Source organism: Atractosteus spatula, chromosome 9 (assembly GCF_055471065.1).
Source record: "Atractosteus spatula isolate fAtrSpa1 chromosome 9, fAtrSpa1.hap1, whole genome shotgun sequence".
In the NCBI taxonomy this organism is placed as follows: Eukaryota; Metazoa; Chordata; class Actinopteri; order Semionotiformes; family Lepisosteidae; genus Atractosteus; species Atractosteus spatula.
The window spans coordinates 39541425-39561982 of record NC_142714.1 but is presented as its reverse complement, the minus strand read 5'-3'; the positions used below and the strand labels follow the sequence as shown (position 1 = coordinate 39561982).

Genomic DNA, 20558 nt, shown 5'->3' with positions numbered 1-20558 from the left:
CTTCAGTGGGACTTCACTGAATTAATCTGAAATGAGCTGTTGTGACTCATGCGGATTGTGTTTGAAAAAAGCTATATGGGTAAAAAACAAATGAAAAAATAACAAGAATTTATGAGTTCTACAGATCGTAACTCCATCAAAGGCTCAGTAGTTTTTACATCTACATGGAGAACCTTATATCATATATCCTATGCATTTGCCAGTCCATTTCTGGCCTACAATGTTTCCCTGGCCTCAGGCATGCAGGTGCACAGCACTTACTGTAGGTCACCGCTTTCCTTTTGCTTAACATATATGACTGCAGAGTAACAAACTGACCTTTGAGCAGACTAAATGGGAGCTTGGTGAACACCAACAAAAATAAGCAAAAAAAAACATTTTTCAAACTAAACAAAAGGTCCTAGGATAGGAGGTGCAGGCTTTTAAATAGCAGAAGTTAGAGGATTTTAGTGAGTCGTGAAAACAGTGGTGTAAAGAGAAAATATAATCATAAATGTTGTTTAATTAATTGGTTATTTTACCGTATTTTCCCATTTCTCTGTCTGAAGTCCACACTATTATGATTTCCGTCTTTCAGCCAGTTTAAAATTAATTACATTAACTGAATTAAAGATTGCCACCCACAAACTGGAAAAACATCCATTAAACCTACAGGACATGAAAATGACAACAAAAGATCCCTTTCCGGGTTACAGAAGGGCCACACATTTGATCATTTGCAGTTAAACTTAAAGGTGTGTATATTAAAGGAGGTGGATGCAGTGAAGTGCTCCTGTTATTGTGTTCAGCAAAACAATCTAAAGAATTTGAAAAAAAGTAACTGATGATTTCATAGTCCTTTCTCTTGCCCAATAACAAACAGACATTTAGTCAAATGCAGTGAAGTGGGTGGTTTTCACTATAAAAAGGTCACAAGAAGCAAAAGGCTACTTATTCAGACTCTCAGGTGCTTGAGCTGAGGAGTATTGTTGAATTTTAATAGAGTGCTCTTCAAATAAGAATGGGAAAGAACACATTGCCTGTGGTAGCTGACCGACCTGATAAGATGATAGACTTGTATTTTAAAAACCCTGCTGTTAGTGAATCCGAAAAGGTAAGAATTAAAATTTATACTCTAGAACTGTGAAGTGCAACCTTTTGCTATACCTTCTGTAGCATTTCATTGTTTTGTTTTTCATTGTTTTGACAGCTTTCGTTTTATTAAAACCAAAATGTAGTTTAGGTTCATAATTTTGCATCAGATAAAAGACTTGTGTGTGTTTTTCTCTAACCTTGTTTCAGAAAACAACTGATTTGTGCCATGATCCTCACACTGCCAAGAATGATGAGAATGTGGAAAGAGGAAACTGGTCCAGTAAGACAGACTATCTACTCTCAATGGTTGGATATGCGGTTGGACTGGGAAACGTCTGGAGATTCCCATATTTGGCTTACAAAAATGGAGGAGGTACTATAAAACATATTTTCTAATATTTCCTTTACCAGCACTCACTCACTGTCCTGACAAGTAAGCTTCTTTTTTTTGTAATTGAACTAATCTGTGCCTAGGCAGTTGTTTTATAGTGCATTGCCCTCAAGTGTAGGTCAGGTATAAATGGATTAAGCTCAGATGCATCAATCAGAAATCAATATTTCCTGATGTGCAGTGCTAGTACCTGTATACTGAGCTTGCACATCCAAATAAGACATGAAAATGTTCAGCTGTTTCAGTAGGCCAAGCTGCTGTCATCAATACATTAGGGTGGGAATAGCTAATCAAATTATTCAAACAAAGGAGATAGCTTTTTCTTTTGTATTTGTGTCAGAAATAACTTCTTTTTCTGCATAAAAGCTTAATGGGAAGTCTTACAATGGATGGAATGGAATTACTTCTCAATGTACAGTTCATACTGTACTACATACAGTACTTTACAAAGCAAAACTAAAAGGAAAGCTTTGTGTGGTTCCAAACAGGATACTATATATGGTATAGTAGATATATATTGTATCTAAGCACTACACTTCAACACTTTGCATACAGAGCACAAGGTGTTATTGTTAGAAGAGGTCAACTACATATAATAATTTTGTATAATGAATACAAGTTATTTTATAAAAATATACAGTGGGATAAAACTTTGGCCATTCTTTTTTTATTTAAACTCTTTTCGCTTGTTTACTACTTTGCATTATGGAAGTGATTTCTGACAGATTCCAAACTCAGAATGCTTGTCTTGTTACTGTAGGAATGTTTTATCTTGTGTTTTGTATCAGAATCTAGCATAATGCACAGGAATTGTATGAAGCTGGAAGTGATTCTTTGGAGACAGCTAATCTGTCCTCGCTGAAGGCCAGACAAAAAAAATTCCTCTAGCAACAGTCTCAATTCTGTATTATTCATTACCTTATATTATTCTGTATTCTGCATTAATCATTAAAAATGAGCTCTGGAATCTGACATGTGGCAGCAGACTGTAACACCACTTCTGTTAGTCAGTTATGTTTTTTCTTAATTTTTTGTAATTGTTTTCCAACAAGAAAAAAGTTACTGGCTAGACCCAAGTCTGTACACATACAGTATGTACTTTTAGAATCACACCAAGTTGAAGTGAATTGTCTGTCTTTGATGATGTGAACTAAAGGACTAAAGGACAATACCACTAGAATTAGTCAGTCTGACAATACAATACCTTTTTCTTGGTTGTTGAGAAAATGTGGTGTATTTTTATTTTAAAAAGTCCTCCATCTAAGTCACAAAATTATGCAATACCTCCTGATGTGTAACATTGTGATTTTTTATTCCTGAGTGATAAGCGGTTTAGCCTGATACATGAGCTAATAATAGTGGTCAAAGCAGCCGTGGTCACTGAGCTCAGTTGCAGTGTAAGACCTCTTCCTTTGAAACATACTTCATAATGCTTATTTTCGATGAGATGCTAAACCAAATTTCTGAGTCCTTAGTAATTAAAGATTCTAGGGCACTGTTTGTAAGAGTAGGGATTCTAATCCTGTTGAAATTATTTAATTTCACGTTGGGCAATCCGGCCTCCCTGAAGTTCTTCTAGACCTCATTCTCTCATCTCTACTGCTGATATGCGGTGTAATGGTGCATATTGGTGCTCTACATCACTCAAATGCAAATCACTTTGTTCCTTCCCACTATAAATATGATAAAAATATGCTCATAGATCCTCTGGGTTAAAAAGTGCTATGTATATAAATAAAAAGATAAAATAATATTAATAATAATAGCTGTTTTTGTTAATCAATCAATCCCTGTAGGACATTTACAGGATTAGTTTGCAATCTTATTCCTGATATCACATTATCTAAATCTTCAAAATGTCAAAACGCTAAGTGGACATGAGGACTTCCTTGTCTGCTTTCTGAACTCATTTTATTGCAGTTGCACACCTGCTAAAAAGGCTTTGTAACAATGCTTCTAAAAGTTTCCTGTGCTAAGAAATTATACAGTATGTTTAACGATTGTAATTATAGGGCTTCATGTCTATAGACCAATTTGCAGTTGGACCAGGACATGACTGAGTTGCTAATGTGTTACGTACATTCTGGTTTTGCCGATACCAACAACTTGTTGTTGAAATGAGGTTCATTCCTATCTCGAAGTATCTTGTTTTTAATTTTATTGGCTTAAGGATGCCTACTACTGTACAGCAGTTTAAGTCCATCAAGCTTAAAAATAGAATAGAGCTAAACAGTCATGTGTAAGGCAATCACATCTACAAAACTAGTGTGGACAACAATTTGTTGTTCAATAATGGTTGCCATAATTGTGAAGCCACTGTGCTCAGTGGGGAATTTGTGAACTAGAGAATTAATTTCGTTATTAGTAACTTTAAATAAAGTCCAAACTCAGCAAAACACAACGATTCATCTAGGAATGGTAAAAATAGAAAAAAAAAAGTCTGAGTTTGTCATAGAGTAATCCAAAATGAAAGTTTTGTATAATGATAAAACTGAATTACAACGTTCTAAACTACAAAGACACTGAACCACCCCCTGATTTAAACCTGATGTCTCTAATCACTTTTCTCATGCTGTTATCTCATCCTAAAGATGCTTATGTGGATGTTTTTCCTCTACAGGAGCTTTTCTTATTCCCTACACCATCATGCTGGCCTTGGCAGGTTTGCCTCTCTTTTTCCTGGAATGCTCCTTTGGGCAATTTACAAGCCAGGGCCCTGTGTCAGTGTGGAAGGCTGTACCAATCCTACAAGGTCAGGAATTAACCATCCTACAGAGTTATTTCATTTTTTATTTGCTCCACAAAATAATGGGCAAAAATCTCTGATCATTAGCTACTGTACTAGCAATCAATTGGACTAGATAGACCCAATGGGCCAAAAATCCTAAAAGCCAATGAAAGAAACTGATAAACAGTTATAAGAAACTCTAGTTGAAGTCATTGCTGCTCAAGGTAGTGCCTCCAGTTACTGAATAGTTCTTATTCAAAAGAGGACATTTACTGTTGAAACATTTTGTTAATGAAATAATTCAAAGATATATTATATATCTGTGCTAAGCATTTAATCGGGTTATCTTAATATTTATTTAGACATTCGTGAAAATCTAATTATATGAGAATATGGTCTAAAAGATACACTATACAATATGGACCAATCTAGGGGATTCACAAAGCTTTTCTCAGCACTATAATCTTTTGAACCGATTGAAGTTGTAAGTGACATGTTTCTGTAACTGCTCAGAATGTAATGATATCCCTATCACATTTTGTGTGCATCACAGCTAGATTATCTGTCTATCCCAATTTGTAATATGACCAAGCTTGGGTTGGGTTAATTAACGTTTTACAAAAGCTGAAATATTTTGCAAGTGTGTTTACTTGAAATGCACTTCAATTCAGGAATGCACTTCTATCTTGTTTTCTACCAAGGAGCACTTTCTAACTGGCATTATGGACACTATCACATCAAAGCAAATATAGACACAAAAATACTGACTTGACATTTTCTTTAACTAAACAATCATAGTCTACCAGATCCCAAAAATTAAATAGCTATTTATTTATAAAATTGTAAAGCCAAAGAAGTTATGTGCCACTTCAAAGACCACAAAAAAGAATGCTTGTGTTCTTAGGCTTTATTTATGACTTTGCAAATCTCTATATAAACCAGTATATAATACAATTGAACAATATATGTATCGTTGTCCTTTGTTTGTTACCATTTTGATTTACTAAGGTACATACAGTATACTGCCCAAAATAATTTGGTGGGTCTCTATAAGTAGAAATTAAAAATTGAATAGCATATAAAGTATATCACACACGTTGGCACAGTGGCTTACATTGCTGTATTGCCACACTGGGGCCCTGTGTTCATCTATCTCCTGAGTTTTTATGTTCTCCCAGTGTTTATGTGGGTCTGCTCCAGGTCCTCCAGTTTTCCCCCACTGTCTAAAAACATTAATAGGCAGGTTAGTAGCTTTATTGGGTTGTGGGAGAATTGTCCTGGTGTGAGTGTAACAGGCTGCAACAGACTGGTGTTCTAGTGTACCCTGTCTTGGGCCTGTTGCTACTCGAAATAGTTTCCAGATTCCTTGTGACCCTGTATTGGATGATGTGATTATAAAATGGATAGATAACACACATTTTTTAAATATGTGTAGGCAAATTGCACCAAATGTGTTAGCAGTATCATCTTCAAATGAGGTTTTGATGTGAAGAATGGAACTTTGTGTTTATTTTTAGTACCTTTATTACATAATACCGCACTGGCATGTACTAGTGTACTGGCATAATACAAAACTGATGATGTTGCTGATGGAATAGTAGTGAACTTCCCCATTGTGGGTAACATTCCTAAAATATATACTACGTCAGTTGACAGACTTCTTATTTCTCTTAATAGGTAAACAACCCAGCAAAAAGTTAAAATGACATAAAAATGTCATGAGTCAGTTAAAAGAGTATAAAGTTTTCTTTCTAATTTTGTAATTCTAATTTTCCCTTGTTCATCACACAAATAAGTGGATAAATGTAATTGTTTAGGATAACCAGATAAAAAATAAAGAGTCAAAACCCAACTTCAAAAATAAACCTATTTTGAGTTACAGGAACTGTAAAAAAACAATTAATCTTTGTCTAATGCAAACTTTTTCAGGCTCCAACTACATTATAAAGAGCTGAAATAGCTGAATGATTGCAATTACTGTGGCTTGATGAAACCTCAATGCATGTGTGAATTGAATCCTGCAGTGTTATTCAGTGATTTCAGTGGTCTATTGAGAATCTATCACTTTTTAAATGAAATTTCAACTATCCTGTGAAAACATCTTATATATTGGCTAGATGCTTTAAAATATTTTTTCAATAAAAAATTGTATTATGTTTCTTTCTCACTTCTTACTAGCAATTTGAATCAAAAAAGCAATTACAAATTTTGTTTGTTTGTGACAGGTGTGGGTGTCACAATGGTCATCGTATCCACTTTTGTGGCTATCTATTACAACTGCATCATTGCCTACAGCATCTATTACCTGTTTGCATCTTTCCAGTCCCCTTTGCCATGGAGTGACTGCTATGACTGGTCTGACAAGAATTGCAGCAAGTTTCCCAATGGTATGACTCTCTAAAATCATTCACAAATATTACATGGTATCGTGTCTCATAACCTACAAACTCCTCAAGAGGTGGTACATAATTAACAGAAGGATATCAAGTGGAAGGATATAATGAGGGGTCCCTCTTGGGTTTCTGCATTAAAATGCCCTGTGACTTCCCACACTCCTGTAGGCTTGAGGTGTTGTTACTGAGACATCCACTACTAACCTCCTGTGAGACAGTGTGGAGAATTGGTTCTGAGGCTAGGTGGGACTGACTACCCACATTCCCTGCAGTGAACTGATAAGTACACATGGCAATTACTTGGTAAAAAATAAACTGTTCAAAAACAGAGATGAGCAGAGCATTTTGCATGACATTTGCTCTGATCTGCATTATCACTGAGTCACTGATTACTTTAAGCATTATTAGTTTGGCATCAGTATGAATGTCAGGTCATTGCCAAAGGTCATATTGCACCAGTGAAATTGACCAGGTTTCACTAATCTGTGAAATCAAGATATTAGTTTAATAGCAGAAACCTTATGTGTTTTTTTCCAAAATATTTGGATAAATAATTAAAGCTTACAAATGTGTGTCAAAGAAAAGAAACAATTTATAGGAAATTTCAAATTACTGTAGCTAAAAGGTTTTGTCAAGAGAAAAATGCTTGTTTACTCAATAAGACATTCACAGGTTCTACACCACAACTACCACAAAATGACCTAAAGGTACATAAGAATCCTGACAGGAGATTAAAGCATGTTTTGATCACTGCTTTCCAAATCTGTTGAGTGGGCTTGATGAGCCAGTTATTGATGAGCTCTCCTTGGACTGTTACATTTGCAAAAATGGGACAAAATCAGAAAGGGTGCTGAAACTCCATCTTTTTAACTCCATTTAGACAACACTTAATCTCATTTGAAGCACATCATATAGAGGAAACTGAAATGGGTGCTTGCTTGCACTTTCTGGCTCTAGTTACTCTCTATTTCCAAAATGCTAAAGCACAGAATTCAATATGATTTTCAAAATATATGCTTGCGTGCATTATTAAAATATAGAAATCGACAAAATGTGTTTTCATTTGTTCCATTTGACAACCAAGACAATGATTATTGAAGGGTGACAATGGATTTATTGTGTAAATTCCCTTTCTGAGCCATAGAAGATCACTGGGCCAGAGCTTGTCCTGATTTCTATGACATTAAGTGCACTAGAGAACATGCAACACCCCCCCCAAATGGGAAACTAGTCCATCACAGGAGCCCCCAAGCAACGCCGGACCCCACTTGGTAGACTGGAGTGGTTTTATAAGAATAGGGTTTACAATGGAAACTGCAATAAACATTAACTCAAGGTCATTTCCTTTCCTGAATAATGTATGAGCTCCCAGAAAGCTGAATGCTCAAATCTGGCAGATAATTAACCACAAGTTGCAGATTGGCTGCCGTGCATCACTGAAAAGAGTCCTCACCTAAGTATAAAGTGCATAGTGATGCTTTGCGATAAAAAGAGCAATATAGTAATAGTAAGCACAATGAATTATAATTATTAGTTGTAGTAGTAGTAGTAGCAGTCATAGGTCTACTACTGTTATATTCATTGCAATTTAAGAAAACATGAATTGATGTAAACTTTCTTGTTTTTTTGCTCTGCAATGTTGCTCTGCATCTAAGGTTATGCAGGACCTATTTCTACATATTTTGTACTTTAACAAAAAAACAAACAGCTCAATCATTCCTACATCTAGCGATTATCAAAAATTTGCTTGTTGCAGGTAAGGCGTAGTAATATAAAAATCAAATGGATTTTTGCCCTTATTTCAGCAAAAATCTCAATACTTTTAGCAATAATACATAAATAAAACATTCAGAAAGCTTATTTTAATGGTAAAATTCAATGCAATCGTGGATGGCACAGTGGCACAGTGGTTAACATTGCTGCTTGGGGTTCAGTTCTAGACCTGGGGTGCTATCTGCTTAGAGTTTGTATGTTCTCTATGTTTTTGTGTGGGTTTTCTCTGGGTACTCTGGTTTCCTCCCGCGGTCCAAAAACATACTGGTAGGTTAATTGGCTTCTGAGAAATTGTTCCTGGTGTGAGTGAGTGCATGTCTGTGTTTGTGTCTGCCCGTCAATGGACTGGTGTCTCAATATCAAATTCATCATATTGATGGCTACAATAACCTTCAACAATCTATACATTTTTCAGATTTGTGCAACATAACATCAGAACATGGAAGATTTTTTGTTGTTAATACAACATGGTTGAGTAACAACAATGAAACCTGTCCAAAACAGAACGTCATTCCAGTGCCAGTCCAAAACCCCAGTGAACAGTATTGGGAGTAAGTGGATATATTTTTGGAAAATGTGTCTCTTTTATTGGTTTTAAGTTGACATGTGGTTATTTAACTTCAATTCTATAAAAAATATACTTGTATTAGGTTCTTGTATAACACAAAATAAACCTCTTTATAGGACAACACATTTGACAGATTATTAAATCTAAACCTGTCTGGGGTTATTATAACATTAATGATATATTACATGTCTATGCTGAAGACAATGTTCTTGCTTCTTTTAAGAATGTTAATGCAAAGTACAGTACGTAAAACAACAAAGTTTGAACTGTTTATGTGTGTGTTGGGCTACATCCAACATGTACTGTCATTGTAATATACAAGAATTGCGTTGAGACCTTATATTAGCTTGGTCAACATCTAAATAATGTAATAAGATATATGATATTAAACACATTTAAAATTTCTCCAAAAAATAGTTTTGAAAATCTTGAGAATTCACATATCAACAAACTATAGGTTAAAAATATATTAGAAACAAACCTGAGCAGTTTCCTGACTTAAATAAGACATTATCTTACTGGATTTGTACAGAACATGTATGTACAGACTGACTCCCCAAAATACATTTCTAAATGCATTTTCTTATCGAGTGATCTCATTCCTTGTTTAATTCTACTCACTTGTGGTTAAATCCAAAAATAGTGCAATCTGTTAAAATCACTCTGAAATCCTGGCCCTTAGAGCACTGAGCCCTATATAATATAAGGTACCCAATACAGAGGGGGTAATACTTATTTTAAAAAATATGTAATTTACAGAAAGGTAAGAGATTTTCTTTTCCCATATGTAGCCAAAGCTTATAAACATCTATCAAATTAAATCAAATAATAGAAAAATAAAAACTACAGAAATCCCCTTACAGTACAAGCTAAAAATAGCCTTTTACCAGCTGCAGATTCATGTACAGTATGTTGAATATTTCATCCATCTTAGATTATACTAAAATATATGCACACAAGGATATACGGAGTTAAATAAAACAAAAATGCCTTTTAGCTTTAGTACCAGAGCTCACACTGTTTCAAAAAGGGAATATTACTTTCATTTCTGGATGGTAATAAATATTTTGGGTATTTTTTCTCCAGCAAAGTAGCTCTACACCGGTCAAGTGGATTAGATGAAACAGGAGAAGTTGTCTGGCATTTGGCCCTCTGCCTCCTCTTGTCCTGGATAATAGTGGGAGCTGCCTTGTATAAAGGCATTAAGTCTTCAGGGAAAGTAAGTACTGTACATGTCTGCCTCTTTAAAAAAAAGCAGAGGTTTTCCTTATGTTCCTCAATCAATGCACACCAGGTGCAGGCAATCAGATTCCTTTGTTTTGATGTGGTGTAACTCATTATACCAAATAAAGCTCATTACATGTTGCTTACAAAAAATGAAAACATACCTTTCCAACATCAAAGTGTATCACTTGTTTGGCAGTGCAAAATATAGAGGAGATACAGCCAAATTCAACTGTTTCTTTAAGACTTCTTAATGCTTTCATAGAATAGATCCAATCTGAGCTCAAGATGACTGGAGCTTGTATGTGTTCTTCAGTGCAACATTTAAAAAAAATACATTTGTCTAACACAGAAATGTATAATCTATTTTCTAATTCTTTCTCAAACTCCTCACAGCTTTTTCTTAAACTGAACAGTCCTTGAAGCATACCTCCTCTGCATGCACTTTTTAAACCTTTATTTGAATTTGAAACCAATGTGATAGACGACCTGAACATCACAACTGTGAACGGTCTACAGAAACACTCAATCACTGGGTATGGTATTTGATACAGGGATCAAGTACCATACTATAAATGCTAAAGCTGAGATGTGTTAAATTTTCAAATAGTTGCTAATTTGTGTCCTATCCAGAGGCCCAAAAAGTAATGGAAACTCAGCACGACCCATATTACAATGATGATTAACTGGGGCTCCTTCACTCCTGTTTTAAAAAGAATTTGCTACTCTGGCTGAAGTGACAGCAGGCAGATTCAATCAAACTGTATCCTGGGTCAACTTTGTTCTTTTAACATCTAATTTAGTTATGGAAAGCTGAATTGATCACATAATAAGATATGTGGTCTCTTCTTAACTATTGACTCTGCACATTTAATATAAAAAAATTAAAAAGATCCAGCTCTGTATACTTTCTAGGAGGTATCATAATTAAATCCATTGATGGATCTGTTCTTTGTGTTGGTACAGGCTATTTCTTGACTGTATGAGTGTCATATAGAATGCATGTGTTTTTGATTAAATTCCAGCTGCACGGTGCCTACAGAGAAATTTCAGTTTCATCTGAAAATGATCCAAATCTAATGTTTCTTTCAATTACAGGGATTTCAGTAAAGACAGAAATGCAAATGAGGGCAAACAACATTGCAAGGACATCTGTGCAACTGTTTTTATAAAATGGAAATTTAGTTAACTGCAGTAGTGGTAACACAGGTCTGAGTGATTAATGATCACCTAGAAATTAAATATTAAATGTGGTCTGTTCAGTATTAAATTCATTATTTGTATATCTCTTGCTACTGTTTTACATTTTCTCTTTCTGGTGTGCAAATTTTTATATATGCACATCTGTCTCTGCCCATAGCACAGATCTTTCGATGTTCAGGGAGCCTGATCTCTAGCAAAAAAAAACAACTTAGAAAAACAACACAATCTACTGCATTCACAATGAGACTGTAATGAATCTGTTTTTTTTTCTTTTCCCTTTACTCTGTGGCTGAATAGAAGCCAAGCAGTAAAACTATAAATTAAAGGGATAGCTCACAATACAGAAGTTTCCCAATATTCTTACCGTTTGAAAAGGAAGAAGGCCCCTTTAGGAGAATTATGTACCCATTGTAAGTCAGTGCTGGAGATCAATGCTGGGCTCTTTGTAGTGTATCTGCTGAGACAAACATTCAAAACTGCACTCCAGCATGAGGAGTCTTGCAAAACTTTAAATCCATGCTTAAATACTTTGTGAAGTCTGGACTTAATATTTTCATTTTGCTTATTTAAGGTGAGGCTCAGTGGCACAGTAGTTAGGACTGTTGTCTCGCAGCGCTTGGGCCCTGGTTTAAAATCTAGGCCTGGGTGACTATCTGTGTGGAGTTCATACAGTATGTTCACCCCATGCTTGCATGGGTTTCCTCTGGGTGCTCTGTTTTCCTCCCAAAATCCGAAAATATACTGGTGGGTTAATTGGCTTCTGGTAAAATTGGCCCTGGTGTGAGTGTGTGTGTCCTGAGATGGAGTGGAGTGTACACCGCCTTACGCCCGTTGCTTGCTGGGATAGGCTCTGGCTCCCATGTGATCCTGTATTGGATGAAGCAGTTAGAAAATGAATGGATGGATGCACGCATGGTTAAGACCATCAGAATCTTACTTGAATGTGTCTAATGAGAGTTCCCTTCACAGGTGGTGTATTTCACTGCCACCTTCCCTTACGTGGTGCTCCTGATTCTCCTGGTGCGAGGGGCCACTCTGGAGGGAGCTGGAGAAGGGATTGAATATTACATCGGCACTCAGTCAAATTTCTCGAAACTGGCTGAAGCTGAGGTGAGTGTACTTTTAAACATTAACCCTCACTCAATTGTCTCTATTTTCCAGGAGATTAACTGAATTAGTAATCTGCAAAATCTGGTTTTATTCCTAAAACTGAACTGTATGTTTACATCGTTTATTCCTAATTGAGTCACACCTCAATATGTTACCTCCATCTTCTACTTTAATGTTTCATCCCATTTCATCATTATTTACCAGTATTGACCAATAATTAACTTGGGAACATAAAGGTATATAGCAAGCTCCACAATCTTCTTTCATATAGTCATCTGTCCATTTAGTACCTATACTTTATAAGGAACTTATAAGCAACACGCAATCAAGCAAAATCCATTCATTGTTGGCAATTATTGTACTTGAATCCCAATAACATTTGTATTTGTACACTATGCATATGCCAATTTATGAAATAAGCCAGGGAATTACTGCAACTTGTTTGGCTAATACACATGAGCTAGAATTGTCTACTGTGCACTTTAAATGAGTCCAGCTGCAACAAAGCATTATTTACTAACTTTGATAGTAAACATCTGTACAATATGTTTTAAAGGCACTAAAACAAAGAGTGTCTTTAGCTCCAGTTGTGCATCACTATAAAACTTAATAACACTTACTGTACAAACCAGAGGAAGGTATTTTGCTCATCTGTCCAGATTAATAGTAGCTTATAAATCAAATAATATCACACGGCCATTTCTTGAAGGAAGCCAAGTATTTGCTTCAGCAACATGGCTGGTTAGCTTGTTCTTTACTCGCACAACCTTATGGCGTTCTTATTTATGGATCTAAAGGCACTTCCACATAGTTTCAATTTGTGGACTCTGGTTCATGTTTGAACAGCTCATTTTGAAAAAAGTCCACTGCACTGCCTTTATCAAGCCCTTTGAGAATGTTTAATACTTGCAACAGATTCCTTTGTAACACTTCAGAATGGAAGTAGATTAGACCAAGTGGATTCCCGCATGTGTAGTGTCTTTTGAGTCATTCTGATAAATATTATTTCTTCTTTTCTTACTGGAAATGTTCTTAAATACTTGATCGATTTGGAGGATTGTTTTTCTTTCTTTTATACAGGTTTGGAAAGATGCCGCAACTCAGATTTTCTACTCTCTGTCTACTGCTTGGGGAGGGCTGATGGCCCTGTCTTCATACAACAAGTTTCACAACAACTGCTATTCTGATTCAATAATTGTCTGTGTAATCAACTGCGGCACCAGTGTGTTTGCTGGCTTTGCAGTCTTCTCTGTCCTCGGACACATTGCTCATGTGTCTGGAAAGCCTGTATCAGAAGTTGCGCAGTCTGGTAGGTCCATTTACAATATTATCTAGTTCATACTAAACAATGAGCTTGTGCATGAAGAGACCGTTGCAAATCTTTAAAGCTATAAAATATGTTTGATCAGTGAAACATATCAATGACAGATGTCATCAATAGTTTAAAAATGTAGAAATGAAACAATAGAAGCAGGTTAAAGGATTTTTATAGCGGCACAGCCAGCCTGCCAATGTTTCAGTAATAGAAATGTTCATTAAATATACGTTTGTTAATAAGAAAACAAGTTCAGCTTCTTAATTTTTCAAAATTCTAGCTCATCTCTTCTGAATGCTTGAATTAACTGAACACTCAGCTTATCAAGTGATAGTTAAGATCAGAGTTGTCCAAGAGGATGGGTATGTTTGTAGATTTCCCATAAAATTCAACCCTTAACTTAACTAAATGGCTGAACTGGACTTACTAAACGGTTTCTTTTAGCTCAGATGCTGTTCTTTAATGAGACATTAAAAAACTACAGACACCAAGCCTCCAGAACCCTGATTAGACACCCCTGGTTAAGATGTTCAAGTGAGCAAGATTACATGTTATTTGTCTACATCTTTGTATTTACATGTGACATGCATTATGTAGGGTCTAATCAGACAAATATATGTGTATGTGTATGTCGAATGAGATTTTAAACAAATGCAAACATTTAATGGAGTCACAAATTCATTAATACAATTTGAGATCATATCATATCATATATCTGTCTCTTTCCAGGCTTTGGTTTAGCCTTCATTGCCTACCCAGAGGCCCTTTCTAAACTGCCAGTGTCTCCTCTGTGGTCTGTGCTATTTTTCGTCATGCTGTTGACACTGGGCCTAGACTCCCAGTTCGCCATCATGGGTGAGCTTCACAAAGTGCTTTTCCTCTCTACCAGCAGCACCAATAGTGTAGTGGTCAAAAATGACCTAGGAACTGGAAGCTGCTGTTTATTCCGAAAGAGAGATCGAGTGAACCAGATGCGAAAATGGATGTTTACCCTCAAATTCTAAATTCTGTGTTTGTCACTCCTGTGAAAAACTGCAAATAAATCCTGTAATGCTTTTTATAATATATATTATAATAAGATGATAATAATTAACACTACTTTAAATGAATACTACTGTAAGAACAACAAGTGAAAAGTTTTCTTTCATTGATTGAAAGACAGAAGAATTATTAGGAATCTGTGAATTGAAGAATTTCTGAACTATTGTAATTGTGTGCAAGCTTAGATTTTATATGCTTAGCTAAAACCATTTGTTAAATGTATTGTAAGTTGTTGTGATGCCTTTTTATTGGTGGCCATTTGTTGTAATTTGGTCTAGCAGAGAATTATTGTTCATTACCTAATTAACTCTTCTTTTCACAGAAACTATCACCACCACTCTTCAAGATGAATTTAAGTTCTTGAAGTCCAAAAGAATTTATGTCACTTTTATTGCCTGTATTCTGTTATTCCTGCTTGGTCTTCCCTGTGTTACAAGAGTAAGTGCTTTCAGTTAAGGAATACTCTTTTCTCCTGTAAATATTATATGTTGATTCCTAAACCCGTACTTTTCTGTTCCAGGCCGGCATATACTGGGTAAATTTAATTGACCACTTCTGTGCTGGATGGATAATCCTTATTGCAGCTGTGCTAGAACTCATTGGAATTGGTTATATCTATGGTAAGTATTCAGAATTTGCTTTTTACTGTTAAGTGCTACTATTAAGTGCAGTTGCTGCCATTGGCTTTCACTGAGTTTTCAATGCCAGGACAGTCTGTGCACGTGGATTTAAGGGGTGTTCTTCTCCCTGGAGCAGAAATTTTAAATCAATAAACATGAAAAAAGGTGACATTTGTTAATGAGCCATTCAGTGAGAAATTAAACATTACATGGGATCATTACAGATCCCACTCCACCATTCATAAGATTAGGAGTGCTAACCCTATTGTCCTTGCTAAATTCCACTCTGGACTTGTCCAATCTGGTTTTCTTAAAGTTCTCACTAAGTTCAATTAGTGAAGGAATTTCTCACTTCCATATCTGATCTTTTGTATTGAGGCTTTGCTGGTACAGAATAATTACCTGTCACCCAGATGGGTCCTTCGTATCAGGGGTGGAAGAAATGGGTTAGCTTATACTGTATACAGAACTGTATGTGATACTGTGGGATGAAAAGGGCTATGTACATTTCTAGGAATGTGTTATCTAGCTGATTTGCAAAACAACTGCTTTTAAGGAAAAATGCATATACATTCCATACAAATTGGAGATAAGCATTTCAGTAGAGAAGACACATTAGTTAAGATACACTTGTAATTTATTTTTCTATTTTGACAACTAAAAAAAAGAATAGTCACTCTAAACATCTAGCAAAGGTGTGTCTAAAGGTGTAGATAGATCACCCTATAGGTTTATTTTATATGAACTACTTGTATGCTTTTTTCATGGAGGAGCAAACTAGTAACTGTGTTGTAACCAAAAATAAAATTAAAGTGCGACCTCTGCTAGGTGAGACTTTGAAACCTGGCAATCAGAGCTAAAGCTCTGAAGGTTGCTTTAGCTCAGCACTTAAATGACACAACATGCTTTATTTCTTTTTTTATTTGGTCTATCCAGGAGGCAACCGATTCATTAAAGACATTGAAATGATGATTGGGGAAAAAAACTGGTACTTTTGGCTGTGGTGGAGAGCTTGCTGGTACATCATTTCCCCCTTCGTGCTCATTGTGAGTAAAACCCTCTGTTTCTCTTAGCAGAATGTTAATAATACACCTCTAACAGAATTCCACAAAGTGCTCTTTATCCTTCATATAAAAGAATTACCCTTTAACCCTTCTGTATTCACAGATTATTCCTCATAATTAGGCTTTGCATACTATAGTAAGCTCATACGGTATGGTTTGAGAGAGAACTCATAGTTTTCTTTTTTTGTCTTTTTTGTCTACACAACAGCCATTATACAAATGTGTGTAAACCAGAAATTGCAATGGTTCAAAAGCCATCTTTTGTTAAAAATGAAACATGACTATAAGACTAACACTGACCTATCATAGTCATACAGTAGCTGATTATATGAAACTTAAATCATACCTTGCTGTTGCTTGATTTTCAGTTTACTTGACCTCAACATTCTTTGTGCAATGTCACCATTTCATTTATGTTTCATTTTCAACTTTGTTTCATTTTGTATAATCAGGCAATATTGATCTGGTCCCTGATAACCTTCACCTCTCCATCTTATGGGTCAGTGGTTTATCCAGACTGGGGCACATCAATAGGATGGTGTATGACTGCCTTTTGCCTCAGTTGGATTCCCATTATTGCCCTTGTTAAAACTGTTAAAGCTGAAGGCAGCCTTTGGAAGGTGAGTGATTATTCATTGCTACCCACATTCAGAACACTTTGTTTGTCTAAAAATCTAAGATTTTTCAGCATTCATTCAGAAATGAAATTGATTTCATTGTAAACATATACAGCAATTCATTTCTGATTGATAACAAAAGAAAAGTAGCTCAAACAACTTGAGGTGCGTGAGGTGGGAAAAAACTCCTAAACAGCAGGTGATCCCTGTTGATAGTAAAGGGTTTTATAAAAGTTTTGAAAGGGGAGTTTCTCAAAAAACATTTAAGGCCACCTTCAGACATCCCAGCCTCCTCAACACCAAAAGCAGACAGAAGAATTGAAAAGGGTCAATAAACACCCCAAAGAACTTTAATATGTTGACTTTCACAGCAATAACGGATACATAAATAATAATAATACATTAAGTCAAGTCAAATATTCTGTATGTCCATTGGTTCATCTTCTAAACTCTTCACCAATTCAGGGTCTCAGAGGAGCCTGGGCAGGCATAAGGCAGTATACACTCTGGACAGGATACCAGTCCCTCACAGAGCACTTACAGACACACACACTCACACCAGGGACAATTTTTCCAAAAGCCAATTAACCTACCAGTATGTCTTTGGACTGGTAGAGAAGACAGGAGCAGCCAGAGGAAATCTTTAGTTTTTATGTGACATTAGATACATTTTATTTTTTCTGAGGGATACATAAAGACAATTTCTTCCATCCCAAGCACTTTAAATAGGTAAACACTTTATTCAAAAGAGGAAAGAAGAGGAAAGCAGCAATGCATGTCTTTTTAAGTAGCTGACATTGTTTTTATGTGAAGCAGGTTAACCTGTAGTGCAGGTTTTTAATCCTGTAAATACCCTTGAAGGGAGGAAGAATAGAAGTACATCTTTGAAATATAAAATATAACCAATCACTTGTTTCTGGTTCCACATGCACAGTTTATTACAGCACAGTTTTTTTAATGTCTATACTGTCCAATGATGCTTTATTCTCTTTAATGAAAACACATTGCTTTGCTTCTTTGTTCTCTCTCAGCGCATCAGAACTGTGTGTTCTCCAACAGCAGACTGGGGTCCTTACCTAGAATGCCACAGAGGAGACCGATACAAACACCAGCAGTGTGCCTGGGATCAGAATCTGAAGAAACTCGGAGAAACTAAAGTATCTGTCATCATTAATGACTACAATACACATCTGTGAGCACTATCCAGGAAACCCATTATAGGAGCATCAGCAAGCATATGTACTGTACCTACGTTTTTAAAATCAATATCAAGGCATGGTCTTTTTTATGGTGCATCTTGACAAGGCAGAAACCTGTTATCTCAAGATAGATATTTAATTTATCTGCCCCACTTCGTGCCATTTTCTTAATCTTCTGTACTTTACGATTTTGTTCATTTGCTTTGTGTCATCCACTGGATTTTTGGAAAACTGTTCATTGGAGTTCATTGGAGTGGGAAAAGAACTACTGTTATATTTTAGGGGGTTCTGTGCTTATTTTACACATACTGTTCACTTCCTAACTGACTGTCTCATGTTACCACATGATGAAAAAAGGTTGAAGAGTGTTTGCTTGTTTGAACTCCACTCTCTTAACCCCTAGATATTTGAGTGCTTGAATGTTTACAGGTTGACCATGTGATGGTAAAAGACTGTATTCCAGACTCCTTCTTAACGGGGGTTATCTATGTGTGATGAGGAAAATAATGTCTGTGTAAATACTCTCCCAGAGAGTATTAAAAACATACACTTTTCTCCAGAAATGGAAAATATGCTTTCTCCAAAAGCGTTGCAGCCATTCAAAATATGTTTAGCAAACCTGTAACTAGATGTCAATGCTCCTCTTCTCTAAGATTATTTTTTCTATTTTTTTCCACAAACTATGATTACTTGATATTTTATATAAAATGAAAAGTGCTTATTACAAAGGACATACAGTATTATCATCACAGCTGATTGTATTTCTGTCTTAATGATAGCTGAATCAGTAAATGTATATGAAATGATAGAAGTCATTTCTGGAGAATATACTGTAAAGTTTTAATAATCAAATAATACTGTGCCATCTTCTTTGTTAGATGTTAAAAATAAATGTTCACTCTATAGTGCATTTATGTTTTCCTTATCACAATCCACATAAATACTGTTTGTATAGTTTTGTTTAATTACAAAAAAAGTTGTGCTCAAACCTGTTTTATATGTACATATCAGTTTTATTTTTTAAAAAATTGATAATAAAAATGAAATCCAAAGATCGATTCGATTTTTGATAGCATTACTCTGTTTTCAGAAAAGAGTGGGTGTATTTAAGTAAGCAGAGAGACCTACAGTAGTTAAAACAAATGAAATATTTGTCTGCCAGTGACTTCTAAACTTATACAAACACGTTATATAGAAGTGTGGTATACAGTACATCTATATATATTAACTGTAGCGGCAAGGCTTATTAATAAGACAGAATTAAGTGTTGCTGAGCTTTCCCAAATGAGGCCCCATCTCTCTTTTCATCTCTGTGGTGCACCCACAGAGAAGCTATTCATGCAGGCTGATTTAAAGATGTTTTCTTTTGATAAGGGACAGCCCCCAAATGGGGATGCACTTACCTAAGCCTGGCTATCATGATCAATGGTCATCCATTGGCACCTATCTGTCTAGGGAGTGCCAGATGGACATCTGGACTGCATTCCTAAGTGTCAGGAGTAAAGGACTCATATCTCACCTTGATCAACCAATCAGGGACTGGTAGGGCCGAGTAACCCACGTGGGACTCTGATGCCCATGGAACTTTCAGCCAATGAATGAGCTGAAGTTCCTCCAGGTAAAAACAGGCAACACAGAGCTCCAAGACTATTCTGAAAGGGGGAATTCTAGAGATTATTCTAAAGGGAATTCAAAGGAGAATTCCAGGGCAGGACGGCCCAGGAGCAGAAGGCTCCCAAGGGCAGGACATTCTCGCAGCGCGCCTCCTGACCATCCTGAGACTCAGCCCGGACAACCACGGAACGGCCAGTGTGTCCGAGTGCCAGAACTTTCCTCTGTTCTAAGAGTCTAGAGCGGAGGTTGCCAGAGAGTAACCAAAAGATCCACCTGAGGTTAGCATCAGCAGCAAGCCTCGTGAACAGGTCGGAACTGTGGACAGCTGAATCATATTCAGAACTAGCGCTTCACCAAGAACGAACCGGTCCTCTTTCTGACCTGCTGGGACCCACAGTCATCTTTTCTCCTGTGCACAAACTCTTGCTAGTTTCAGCCAAAACTAACTAGCCGGTCTTCAGTGAGCATCAGCAGCGCACCGTCGCAAGCCGCACAGCACAGCCTAGCACGGAGCCAGAGAGCCCGCAGGAGATCTGAATCCCCAGAGATTGGATGAATATTCAACTTCACTGCATTACAGCTCGAGAATTCAATTGTTATCCCAACCAGTTTATATCAATTTAA

General features: G+C 36.2%; 1 protein-coding gene across 1 annotated transcript; it reads left to right on the top strand.

Moving 5' to 3' along the window:
• The first annotated feature begins 932 nt into the window (after positions 1–932).
• On the top strand, positions 933–19374 carry LOC148828561 (sodium- and chloride-dependent neutral and basic amino acid transporter B(0+)-like). The gene is made up of 14 exons (XM_088925110.1): positions 933–1093; positions 1282–1447; positions 4086–4217; positions 6419–6580; positions 8775–8910; positions 10014–10146; positions 12324–12464; positions 13545–13773; positions 14509–14634; positions 15143–15258; positions 15341–15440; positions 16377–16486; positions 16957–17124; positions 18153–19374. Exons 1-14 carry the CDS (start codon positions 1001–1003, stop codon positions 18315–18317), a joined length of 1977 nt encoding a protein of 658 aa, XP_088781236.1. The 5' UTR covers positions 933–1000; the 3' UTR covers positions 18318–19374.
• Positions 19375–20558: the final 1184 nt, after the last annotated feature.